General features: G+C 28.9%; 4 protein-coding genes and 1 long non-coding RNA gene across 8 annotated transcripts; 3 read left to right on the forward strand and 2 right to left on the reverse strand.

Moving 5' to 3' along the window:
* Positions 1-135: 135 nt before the first annotated feature.
* LOC100646403 (probable G-protein coupled receptor B0563.6) lies at positions 136-2,335 on the reverse strand. Its single transcript, XM_048404358.1, has 6 exons — positions 2,139-2,335; positions 1,710-1,969; positions 1,338-1,564; positions 949-1,250; positions 585-819; positions 136-500 (listed from the first exon to the last, which is right to left on the reverse strand). Exons 1-6 carry the CDS (start codon positions 2,159-2,161, stop codon positions 303-305), a joined length of 1,245 nt encoding a protein of 414 aa, XP_048260315.1. The 5' UTR covers positions 2,162-2,335; the 3' UTR covers positions 136-302.
* Positions 2,336-2,535: 200 nt separating this feature from the next.
* LOC100646285 (syntaxin) lies at positions 2,536-12,464 on the reverse strand. 2 transcript variants are annotated; one of them, XM_048404363.1, is made up of 9 exons: positions 12,218-12,464; positions 11,904-11,999; positions 11,715-11,808; positions 11,581-11,655; positions 6,579-6,776; positions 6,433-6,506; positions 6,216-6,353; positions 6,026-6,136; positions 2,536-2,671 (listed from the first exon to the last, which is right to left on the reverse strand). In XM_048404363.1, exons 1-9 carry the CDS (start codon positions 12,248-12,250, stop codon positions 2,651-2,653), a joined length of 840 nt encoding a protein of 279 aa, XP_048260320.1. In that variant the 5' UTR covers positions 12,251-12,464; the 3' UTR covers positions 2,536-2,650. The 2 variants fall into 2 exon arrangements, with proteins under 2 accessions (XP_048260320.1, XP_003394238.1); XM_003394190.4 differs by lacking the exon at positions 2,536-2,671 and adding an exon at positions 5,826-5,950.
* On the forward strand, positions 2,671-3,471 carry LOC125384714. Its single transcript, XR_007223422.1, has 2 exons — positions 2,671-2,829; positions 2,930-3,471. It is a non-coding gene; the product is annotated as an uncharacterized LOC125384714 (long non-coding RNA).
* On the forward strand, positions 3,554-5,828 carry LOC100645238 (lymphokine-activated killer T-cell-originated protein kinase). 2 transcript variants are annotated; one of them, XM_048404359.1, is made up of 7 exons: positions 3,554-3,703; positions 4,014-4,200; positions 4,297-4,433; positions 4,506-4,742; positions 4,822-5,115; positions 5,196-5,423; positions 5,511-5,828. In XM_048404359.1, exons 3-7 carry the CDS (start codon positions 4,310-4,312, stop codon positions 5,657-5,659), a joined length of 1,032 nt encoding a protein of 343 aa, XP_048260316.1. In that variant the 5' UTR covers positions 3,554-3,703; positions 4,014-4,200; positions 4,297-4,309; the 3' UTR covers positions 5,660-5,828. The 2 variants fall into 2 exon arrangements, with proteins under 2 accessions (XP_048260316.1, XP_003394390.1); XM_003394342.4 differs by lacking the exons at positions 3,554-3,703; positions 4,014-4,200 and having other exon boundaries at positions 4,216-4,433.
* LOC100646172 (condensin-2 complex subunit D3) lies at positions 7,142-12,991 on the forward strand. Of its 2 annotated transcripts, none has more exons than XM_012320668.3 (2): positions 7,142-10,993; positions 11,083-11,321. In XM_012320668.3, the coding sequence occupies exons 1-2, from the start codon at positions 7,446-7,448 to the stop codon at positions 11,174-11,176; spliced, it is 3,642 nt and encodes a 1,213-aa protein (XP_012176058.2). In that variant the 5' UTR covers positions 7,142-7,445; the 3' UTR covers positions 11,177-11,321. The 2 variants fall into 2 exon arrangements, with proteins under 2 accessions (XP_012176058.2, XP_003394237.2); XM_003394189.4 differs by having other exon boundaries at positions 7,166-10,993; positions 11,079-12,991.
* The last annotated feature ends 55 nt before the right edge of the window (positions 12,992-13,046 follow it).

Consider the following 13,046-nt stretch of genomic DNA (forward strand, 5'->3'; position numbering starts at 1 on the left):
TGCCCTCTAATATTATCATAATGATTGCGAAAGATACTAAAATAATGATTGGATCAAATATTGTGATATTATGAGATAGAAAAAATATATTATAACTATTAGGATTAATATATTTAAGATATTACTTTATAAAAATATTTTTACAAACAAGTTTTTATTATCTAAATGAAATTATATACATAAAAAATTAAATTTTATTATACATAACTTCTGCATGACAGAATAAAACAATACTTCATTATATATGTAAATAAATTAATATATCTTATTACATGTAAAGTGTTCTATTTATAATATGATCTTTAAACAATATCAGAGGCATTTAATACTTCTGATTCTTTATCTTCTTCCATAGGATTCAATTTACTTGCAGAAGCTGGAGAATTTAACTTAGTCTGCTCTGGTGTTAATCGAACTGTTGTCCCATGTCGACTATAATCTTCGATTTCACCTACTGGTCGTTCAAGATCTTCTTCTACTGTACTTTTCCTACATCTATTCTATATTTCGAATTTTTTAAATTAAAAAATTCGATTTCAAATTCTTTCACTTTGGTCTGAGTATCTTTTCAAATTTGTATTTACCTGAAGAAGTTTGAAGAATTCTTTCCGAAATTCTCTGCTGCATATAAAGTATATGATAATATGGATAGCAAAATTACAAAGCTCCGTGACAGCAGCAAATGCTCGAAATAAGAGGTAAGCACCATCTGTACTCTTATAATCATAATATACAAATTCAAGCAATATCGATGGGATCATTGTTACTATAAAACATATTGCCATCATCGACATTAATGTAGTCAAATGTTGTTCTTCTCTAAACAAATAATTTTTGTAACAATTAAATTGTATTTATTTATTAATTTATTATTAATAATTATTAATTTAACTTTTATTTGTAGAAAATTCTGAAGGTGCATTATAATCTTTATTTTTTAAACGCTACCTGTATCCTCGATTACGGGTCAATAAAGAAGTTTCAGGGACATTTGCAGTACGAAACTTCTCCGAAACCGACTGAAATTCTCTCTTCCTAGCATTGAGCTGCAAAAATCTTTTGACCACAAAGCTATTCAGTAAAAGAAGAATTATAGTTGGGCAGAGTCGTAGCACAACTTCCATGATCCAAATGTATGCGTTCCATAAAGCACTTCGGGTGATAGAGGTGTTTTCACGCAGTGTGAAGAGAGTTCCGATATCTTCTTGCTGTTCATATACCGTTCTCATCCCTGTTAGCGGAGCGCTTACCTATAAAATGATTCTAAGTAAAATTGGAACTTTCATAGGCAGTAATTATTTTTTTACAAAAAAAAGGAAGAAGTAAAAAGACGATACCGCGAATCCAAGAATAAAAGAGCACAGGATAAAAGAGCGAATATTTTTGCGTGCGTTTCTGCTGCGGATGCGAACCGGGAAAAAAATGAAGATATATCGATCGACAATTAAGCAAGTCATAATTGAAATGCTGGCTATAGCGAACGTGTTTACGGCAACCAGTTCTAAATGAGCGTGGTAAAAAACAGACGGGTAATTGTTCCTCGTTCCATATCCTAATCTAATAACTGAAATCATATATTTTTATTTAGAAATTCTAAATTATAATATAATATAACATCTAAATTAAAATATCGTTGATTACCTTATGTTTATTTAAAATATTTTTAATTAAATTATTAATATTTTTTATATTCATATCGTGATACATACATACAGGTATCCAAGATAGAAGAACCCCGGCGTTTGCTAAAGTTAGTCCTCGGAGATATAGGTATGAAATTCCTCGAAACACCGGAGTAGATAACACCAGGAATATTAAAACATTACCAAAAATGCCGCCAATTACGATCGTAGGAATTACTATCCTATAAAGGACACGTAATACAGACGTAGTCTCGTTGAGAGGATGTCTGTCCGCGTTAATTATACTATTCCAGGTAGAATTTTCGTCATCGCAACATAAAAGCGTTCTAAAAAAGTTTAAATATATTCAGCAACGGCAAGGTAATATTACAATGTTTAATAATATTTAATTACTATTAAAATATGAAGTTTAAAAAATTAGAAACTAATGAACATTTTTAATATCTATAAATTATTATAAATTATAGATAAAGTCCGTTCCTATTCAAAACATACCCTTTAAATATTCCGGTCAACATAGTGGATACGGATGCAAAACTATTTAAACAAATTTAAGACAAAGCACAATTTAAAGATCACGTTGAAAATCTACTAGATTCTATCGTTATTTTAAGGAATTTTCTGTCACTCATTTTACCGCTTTCATTAATAGCTTCTTGAGTAAAACCGACGCAACGGATGCACGAGTTCTGTGAGATCCATCCCCGTTGAACTCACTACCGTGTTTCCCATGAAAAGTCGATATTGCGCATGCTCTCACAAAGGTTGACTTATTGTTGTAGTCGAAGTATATTTACTTGTACATTATAATTATATTCCAGCGCCCTTCGTCGAGCTAATTTAATTTAAGATCTAATAAAAAAACATGTTCCATGTTCGACTAATAAATTCTCTGCTTTCAATATGCACTTTATCAATGAGAACCAAAAGGAATATTCCGACAGGAAGATGATGATCATAACGCTTAATGCGTTTTAAGAGAGAACTTTATATCGTCGTAAATACCTTTACTTTTTCTCTGATATTTCCTGGAAATGAACATTTAACTACAATAGATATGCTGTATATATATATTAACAAATATCAAATTCTAAACAAGCCTATATATAAGTTCAAAGCAGAATCGCTCATTTCTGGTTGATTCTTTTATTTTTTAAACGAGGTGAAAATCATGAGTTTTAACACGGTACGCAACACCTTTTCTCGTAACAAATAAAGCTCTACGTCACGCGAACTTATTCTTAGCTACGAAACGCGTTCAAAATTAATCGATTATCTCTGTTTAGGGTGATATTATTCATCAGCTTCTGTGCCATCACGGCGAAGACTTTGACGTCAGATCATTTTTGCCCCAGTCACCTTTCCAACGAATGCCTGGATGATTTTCAACTCCTTTACAAAAGCATTCAAGTGTTGATATTGTTTTGCAAAAGCGAGCATTTAATTAGATATTGCTCGCTAATTTCGAAACCAATAGAATTTATGTACAACGGAATTTATGGTTGCTAATTGTAAATACTGTCCTAGTTCAAAACAAAAGTTGCTACGCAGAGAGAACGTTTTTTAGTTCGAAACAATTTCTAAAACCACAAGCAATATCCTTCAGAGTACTTAACAAGGTATCAACCAATACCTTGTTACCTGGTACCAATATAAATCATCAACTATTCATTTTTCGCATATGAAATAACATATTCGCCAATTTGAGACGAAGGAGGTAGCACAGGGAACATCGTTAAATGCAGGAGAATAGGATTTAATTGATCAAGCGACGAACTTTGAAAGTGTAAGAATATCATGTTGTAAAAAACAGAAAAATAAGTGGAAAAATATTATAAGAAAAAGAGAAATTTTCAGTACAATAAAAATTTCTTGAAAGAACGATTTTAAGCAAATATCATCATTGTAATGTGAGCTTCAAATTTCATCGATATCCAAAAGCGTTTCTGAAAAAACGAACAGTTATTTCAAGCAGAAAGCATCATTAGAGGAATCCTTTACACCCGATAGAGTGTCTACTCAAGCGACTAACGAAAATGCAAAGCCGTAGAGTAAACTTGGTAGGTTGCAGGATAGTGTTACATCGATTACAAATTGATCGTACTCGGAAAGCATTAAGGGTATTAAACATATCGCTTGAAATTATATATCTCCTAGCTTAATAATGACTAAAAGTCATTAGGAACTTTTACATTTTTTTATACATATACTTAAAATCTGGAAATCTAAGAACGTAAATTAAGATCAAGTCAAAAGCAATGCTTAAAATTTCGGAACAAATAAGGATATTTTGAACTTAATACAATATAAATACTAAATTCTTTTGTTACCTTCTTTGTATACCTATTTAAATTACTTTGTTATTTTTAGGTGCGCTTTTTTATGGTAAACAATAATAGTAATTTAACACGCAAGTGTAAAATGTTATAAATAATTTTTAAAATTATTATTTTTTGCATAATTGGTGGATATAAAAAAGTAATTCAAGAAATACAGAAAAGATGTTGATATTATCAGAGCTGATATTATTAACTTTCTTTCTGTCATAGTCCATAAGGTTGGTATTACTTGAGCGCCTTAATATCGAGAAAATTTCAAATCCAACTGACTAACGGAGGAACATATTTGATTAAATTTGTGTAAATTTTTTAAGAAACAGTAGTACAATGAGTGAATTTAAGACACCGACAACGAAGAGGTATAAAAGTAGGCTACAAAATAACCCAGAATTGCAAACGCCTATTAAAATACCAGCTTCACCGTTTTTAGAGAAAATAGGTTATGGATGCGGTAAAAAGATATGAACATTTAAATTTGTTACTATCAATATTAATATTTTTTAACACGTAAACATATTAATAGGTGTTAACGTATTTAGTCTGGAACGATCTCCAAAAGTTGGTTTTATCCGATCTCCATGGGCGATAAAAAAACGTAACTGCAAAATTAAGGAAAATAAAAAATATAATGAACGCATTCGATTCGAAGCAGAAGTACTTCGTAAATTAAATCATCCGAACATTGTTGGTTTTCGGGCTTTTACGGAACTTTCAAATGGCGAGCCATGCTTGGCAATGGAAAAATTAGACGCTTCTTTAGGTATAAAAAAGTATCCAAAACATGAAAATATGTTTGAAAATTTGAAAATATAGTTTTTGTATTAATATAATTTTTTTAGGTGATAAGATAGAAGAAAGACTCGAAGCTGGTGATGATCCATTTCCTGCTAAAGACATTTTAAAAATAACATATGAAATTGTTAAAGGATTAGAATATTTGCATCATACTGCCCATATTTTACATGGTGATATAAAAAGTTATAATGTGTTAGTTTCTGCAGATTATAAAACTGTTAAGCTATGTGATTTTGGTGTGTCTTTGCCGCTTACAAATAGTTTAGAAATGTGTACTTCAAATGAAAACTTCACATATGTGGGAACAGAGTGTTGGAGTGCACCTGAAATAATATTTGGTTAGTTAATTTTTAACATTTATAAAAATTAACATAACATAGAAAGGGTAATATGAATGATCATAAATTTGACTCTTTAGAGAATGGTCCTGTTACAAATAAAGCAGATATTTGGGCATGTGGTCTTGTAGTTTGGGAGATGATAGCCTTATCATCACCTCATGTAGAATCCTCAGAAATGGATGAATCCTGCTTAGATGATTCAATGTTAGAAATGCAGATGAATGGCAATACAAAAACAAATGAACATGATATAAATATAGATGATGATAATAGTTTTCTTAATGAAATATGCAATAAAAATTATGGTAAGTTCTTTCACAATATTTTTTAGTAAAATGTGGAGTAATTTTTGACAGGTTATATGCCAAATTATAATACCTTGATGGTCACAGGTACTCGTCCTGCATTACCTGCTATTAATCTAGGAAAAGAATATGAGAGAGTACTTGAAGTATTTTTTGCATGCACTACTGCAGACTATAAAGTGAGGCCTAGTGCAAAAGGTCTTGATAATTATTTTAAAAATTATGTATATAAATAATATATAAATATATACATTACTGCTTTTAATACTTTTTAAATAAACAATTTTATGAATGTTATAACTTGATATAGCTGTGAATCAGATTAATGACATGTAACAACTGTTTTTATTTATCTAAATATACTGATTTTTATTACTTTCATAATAAATATCTTCAATTTCATTTCATTTCAACAAATCTCATTTTTATTTACAAAATTTTATATCTTTTTCGTCTTACAAGAAAATGATGATCATCAACAAAATGATAATTATTGTGCTAATTATGATAGCAAGTTTAATTTTTCTCTAAAAGAAATATTTTTTTATTAAATGATAATGTTATCTTACTACATACACAATTATTATTTTTAATGCAAATACCTTTCTATGTCTCTGACTTCTTTCCTCTGCTTTTTTAAGGTCAATACGACCAGTATCAACATCATCTGCTGCCCTTCCAGCAAAATATTCTACACTATTTATTTGTTCTCCCTATTAAGACAAAAAATATAAATTTTTATATGTGTATATTTAAAATTTATATTTAATTATATAGCCTATTCATACTTACTTGTCTTTCAATAAGAAATGCCATTTCCGTAAACATATCTCTAACTTCTCCAATAGATTTTTCTATTTTGACTATATCATTATGCCTACTTTGAATATCAGATAATTGTTGCCTTGCAATTCTACTATCTTCTAAAATCTATTTATAAAATAATTCATATATACTTATTTAAATTTTACAAAATTTGGTAATGTAAAAGAATAGATCTGATTTTTACATTATCAACAAATAAGTTGTTTCCTTGAGCATCGAGTAATTTTTCCAATTCTTCGCTTGTAATATGTTTTCGGACTAAAAGATGAGCAAAAATAATGCGCACTAGTATTTAAATGAAAATGATATACAATTTTCACAGAAACATACTTAACATTTTTTGTTGATGTAAAAGTAAACGACATTTTTCATGATATCTTATCATAGATATGTTATAATCTTCCATAATTTCAGAGAATAGTTTTATCATCGTTGTATGTTGTATTACTTTAATTCGTAGATGTATAGGACCTTCCCTCGCGCTGGTTAAAGTTAAATCATCAAGACGAGTGATTTCCTTTCCCATTTCTATAAAAATAAGTAAAAAATATTTAACAATTTACAAAGACAAAAACTGAAACCTAAAATAAAGTTAGATAATTCTTTAATTTTTTCATCATAAAATTCATCATATTTTTTTATAATTCAATTTTTGTAAAACCATGTGACATACATATTTTTATGCGCGTAAATTATAGCCTTTAATGGTTAAAGTATCTTTTGATTGATTTTGATATATAATCTACTTATACTAACTTATTATATACTGTTAGTTAATTAAAACACTAATTATTTGGTAAAATATGGAATTTTTGTTTACATTATGTAAAAAATGTTCAATAATCTACAGTATGTAAAATTGCTACAATGTCGCATTATTTTACGTTGCACTTCCTAATGAATGTAATTGGTCAGTCAGTTTCCCGCTTTCGAATGGACGCCCAAGTTTATTTTACAGTTCTTTGTAGCTTATACGAAATGTTTTGTGATAAACTATCAATAAAGTTTTCTGTTGGTTCATACCATAATGAAATAATGAAATCGTTATCGATATGTATTCAAAAAATGATAACCTGAGGCCATAACTTTTCTTTATCAAATGATAAGTTAAGGTTATGTTTACATTTATAAGATAGAGAAATGTGATAATAATTGTAGTTTCGTTTAAAATGATCTAAACTGAATACAATTGTTACTATGGAACCTTTAAAAATATTCGATAATTTTAAATTTAGTGAATTAAACGAAGACTGGATTCAATCTGTGTGGGATGGAGAATTTATGATTTATAATGAACCACCTGATGAGTATCAAATGTTTTTAGAGAGTGAGGACATGAGATTGCTTTTAAACGAATCCTGTACTGTTGTAAAAACTTGGCTAGAAAAAGGTGATGATCAGAATAACTCAGAAAATTATGATTCTGAAATATCTTGGAATACATTGATTTCTATGGATATAAATGTACGTGCTTTATTAGCTGTATTGGGTTATATAATAAAAAATGGTCAAAGCAAAACAGCCAATGAAGAAACAAGACAATCATGTTTATATGCGACTAATTTATATTTTATACTTTTGGCCATTCCGGGTAGCTGCGCATTCAATGTATTTCATCCTACTTTATATCAACGAGCCATAGAGACAATAAAAATAGGCTCTGAACATTTATTGCCTTCTGTTAAGAAATATAATAAAACAATAGGTCTAGATGATCTAAATATCACTGAACAATCAATGAATGAAACCATAATTCTTTCACAAAGTGAAAAAGAAAGTCTCATACAAAATTTAAATATTATAATTTGCAGTTTTATTTTGATGATAAAATCATTCTGGTTTAAAGATCATGCACAGTTACTAGATATTACCATTCTTAAATTAATTGAAGTTACAAAGATAGAGGATAATTACATAATTGGTCAATGTTTTAATAAAAAAGCAGGTACTTTGAATGTTTCATTGCCACAAAATGCTTATGCAGCTTTGAAAGAATTATGTAATAATAAACATGGACCAGTCAAAATAACTATAACCATCATAGCAAAGTACCTATTACCATGTTTGTTATATAGTCATATGGATGCACAAACAAAAATTATTACAAATATTCGTGAGCATACTATAAATTTTGTAAAAAATTTATTGGATGAATATGAGAAAGAAGCCAAAACTGCAATTTTAACATTGATACAACATATAATGTTGTTCTGTCCAGATCGACTTGAAGCTAGACAAAAACAAGCTAATGTGTTGCTAAAACTGTTTGGAATATGTAACCAGAATATTGCACTAGAAGCCTTTAAGGATTTAATGCTATTGTCACATCATTCAAAGATACCTTTTAGATTATTCGCCCAAGAAATAATTGGAAAATTATTACTTGAGTCCTTTTTGGTGAATTGCAGTATAACTGATTACTTAAAAGCTAAGGTAAAAAGAGTATTCTTTGCAATTGTATTGACTAGATGTATGGATTGTTCAAGTATGGTAAGAGGAAAAGCCATGGCTATAATTGCTGAATTTACAGAATCAAGCAATGAAAAGGACAAAGAAATATTTTTAACTATATTTAAAAAGTCAGATGTAGATAAACAATTTCTTACATTTCATGACATAAAGAATTCTCTATCTGAGGATACTGATTTATTACCAGGATCAAATGCACTAATAACTATGTTGGCAGATAGAGTAGAAGATGAAAGAGCAATGGTAAGACGAAGCACATTGCAAATCTTAAAAAATTTGATTGTAATGGTTCCATTTCTGATACATGAAATTGTACCTATAATTAGTCTCAGATGCAGAGATCCAGTATTAATCGTGCGGCGATTTGCTGTACAAGTTCTATCTCAACTTTTAGAACAATTTCCAGATAATTCTCAACTCCTAAATGAATGGGTACAGACTGTTATACCACAAATATTTGACATTGAAATTAAAGTACAAGAAAAGGTGCTAGGTTGTTTAGAAGAGTTATTATTAAATAGAATACAAAATATTTCTACAACTACTGATACTATTGCAGATAATTTGCCATGGAAAATTTTAAATGCTGTAGCAAATATGAAAATGAGAAGACATTTATCAAAAGCCTGTAGCTTATGGGTTAAAAATGGTGTTATTACTAAATCTATAATGAAAAATATACAATCTCATATTGGAACAAATAATAACATAGAAGCTTGGGTCTTTTTGGTTGCATTGGCTGAAAATACCAAGTTACCAGATATGAACAAATATTTTTCAAATTATCAGCAAATTTTTCTAGAAAATAATTTTTACACAAGTTTAGTTTTGCAAGTTTTAAGATGTTCTTGGAAGTCTTTAGATTATGAGATTCTAGAAGATCTTCATACCTATCTATATAAATGCTTGCAACAATTCAAGATTAATTTTGGATTAATTAGCATTTGTTTGGATATTATACACAATATAACTCATTATTTAAATCCTGATAAAAATAATAATTTGTTAGAATCAAACATGCTAAATCTGGTAAAGATTTCAGAGATAGAAATTGCAAAAATTTTTAAAGATGAAAACGAAGATGTAGAGGCACCACCCAATTATTTAAGAGCTATGTTTACATTAGGACATGCAACAATTTTATGCAGCTGCAAGATTTCACCATTAACGCTACGGATTTTGCAAGGAATGTTATTAGAATGGGAAACACTACCAGAAATTATAAAACCAATAGAAGAACTGCAAGCTTCAGCAGTTGTTATTCTTGGACAGCAAGCAATGAGAGATCGTGAAATTGCTAAAGAAGTAGTCCAAATATTTGGTAAATTAATGAGAGAAGAAACAAATCTAGATTCGATTGTTCAAATTGCTGTGAAAATAAATGCTGCAAAAGCTTTAGCTGATATTTGTGTTAGGTTCACTGCTTTGGTGGAACCATACTTATCAGATATGTGTGTAAGTATGAAAAATTCAACTCCACAAGTACGAGAGGCTATTGTGGTGATATTTATTCAACTTCTTCTGGAAGATTACATAAAAATTAAGGGTCCTTTCTTTTTTCATATATTAACAATGTTGTCGGATTCGGACAATATGATACGTGAATTAACAATTTTTCTCATAGAAGAACGGCTTTTAACAAAGAATAAGTCATTAATATCACAACAATTTCTACAGAGCATATATCATTATAATAATTATCAATCTCAACATAAAATTTATCACCATAAAATGTGTGAGAAAGAAAAGAAAGCTTTAACACTTCCTGGAAGAAGAAATGAAAAGAAACGGAGAATAATTTATGATTTCATGCTGGATCATTTAGATCCTCCAGGAAAGATGAAATTGCTTGTAAAAGTAACTAGTCAAATACTTGATGGAACTTGTGTTGATTTGATTGACATTAAAAAAGAAGAAGGAGCAGGTGTATTAAAGGATGCATTGTATATAATAAGTCACGAGCGTCTACGACCATCATCTTTTAACAGACAAGGTGATGATGACCAACAAGAAGATGAAGAATGTAGAGCTCAAACAAATATTCCAACTTCTAATGCTATTAGCATTATTATTGAAGGAATTAAGAAATATGGTTTAGATGTTCTACTACCTAGATTAATAAAACTTAGAATAAAATTATCTACTTTAAAATCACCATTAGAAAATGTTGTAAAAAAGATTCTAGTTAAAACATATTCTGAATATAACAAGGACCAACTATTAAACATAGTAACCGAATATCCTGAATTGGAAAAAGAAGTGGAGCAGTTTAAAAAGTATGTTCAAATTTATTTAATCTTATATATTACTTATTGACTTATTAATTTTATATTACTGATTATTAATGTTAATATATTTTAGACAGATGGAAGACATTACAGTTGATGATGAGAATTTTACTGAAGAAGAAAATTCTGCATCAGAAATTAATAATCAAAGTGCGTCCAATAAAAATTTAGATCTAACGATGTGTAATTTACACCCTAAGATTGTATTAGAGCGTCTTTCGGTTCCGCAATTGTTAAATTCTAATTCACCAATCAGGGCTTTAGATAGTTTGAATTCCCCAACATATTCAAACTCAATTTTATGTTCACCTTCACAACCTGGTCCTAGTACAAGTACACCTACATGTTTTAATTCTGAATCTAATAACACTGTAGGTCGTGCTTCAAGAGTTAGAAGACTTTCCAGTTTCTTTCAAAATGAAAATGAACTATTTGATCACGAAATAAGAGAAAGAAATATTTTCCAGGTTCAAGATGATAGTGAGTCTGATTAGGATAAGTAAGACAAGTTATCTCTGTTTCTTTATTTTTATTTATGATGCACTGTGTAAAAACGTAGGAAAAATTAAACCTACCTCTTAATTTTCGTTGAATACGAAATGACGTTTGTGAAATAGTATACATTCGACTTTCCAATTCTTTTTGTATATCTGAAACATACAAATTGTTAATTAGTATGTAAGTACAACATTTGGTACTTTGTTCTTACCTTTATTAGTGTATGATAAAACATTATTATGTAAATCCTTTACAATAGCGGTATTGGCAGCAATAAGTTGAATTAAGTCTCGAACTTCCTCAACCTATATTAATATTATTTGTATATCTACTACTAATATAAAAATCTGTGATATTTAAATGATAACTTAAATATTCATATATATTTACATATACGTACTTGATCTAATACTTCCTTCAATTTTTTATTTTGGGACATTTGTATGCGTACATCTTGTAAAAATCCTTTACCAAACATAGTACTACTATTTTGATACTAAAGAGAAGTGGTAAGAAACAGTATATTATATATCGATTTTTTACAGTGAGAGACAATATTTATAAAGGCGATGACAAATATTATCATAATAGATCTTATTACTTATGTTATTTATTATAAATATAATACTTTACGCGTAATTTTATTCAAATTCTAATGTCATAATGTAAGTGATAAAGTTCAAATTTGAATTTATAGAATGGTAAAACACTAACGGCACGTAACTCCGGCATTCGATCGCGGACCATGATAGATATTGTTTGAGAATCAGCGTATAACTGATAATTTCATAAATTAAACACATAAAATATGTTTTTTATCTATCTTATCAGTGCAGTAGAGATAATTGATAAAATCCATCGTGCCGTTGACATTACTATTTATAATTGATTGTGTATAATTTACGAAAATCAGTTAAATATATTTGTAAGTGGTTTTATTTTCTGTACGACTCGACTCGCTTCACAGTTACACTGCATTACTTAGAAGATGCTTTGCATCTGAAATGAAATAGGAAATAGGCACTTAGCATCTGGACTACAAGGACAGCATTGACATGAATTATAAACCTTTGACTTGTTCTTTTATGCACTTTTTTGTATGTTATAATAATAGTAATAGTCCCTTTTTAAAACTACGATGCTTCCTTGTTTGCATAAATAATAGTTGTATTTATATCAAGAAGAAATTGTCACTTGTCAACTATGAATATAAGCACACACTATTAAAAGTTATTACTTAAAAATATATTTCGAAAAAATGATTTATATTTAATTGCAATTTGATAAAAGATACAGTTAAAATGTAAAGTTGAAGTTCTGTGATACTAAATGAAGAAAAAGGAAAGTTTAATATTTATATGTAATTTTATCAGCATGTAATTATAAAGGAAGGATAGTGGTTAACGAAAGTATTTTCTGTGTTATTTTAAATTTACGGACTAAACATTTTCTGCTTTTCGTTCAATAAATTGCTATAAATAAATATAACACTTTGGGAAAACAGTAAATGTATTTATTATATTATAAAGTAACATCAAACAAG

The sequence above is a fragment of the Bombus terrestris genome, chromosome 3, assembly GCF_910591885.1.
Source record: "Bombus terrestris chromosome 3, iyBomTerr1.2, whole genome shotgun sequence".
In the NCBI taxonomy this organism is placed as follows: domain Eukaryota; kingdom Metazoa; phylum Arthropoda; class Insecta; order Hymenoptera; family Apidae; genus Bombus; species Bombus terrestris.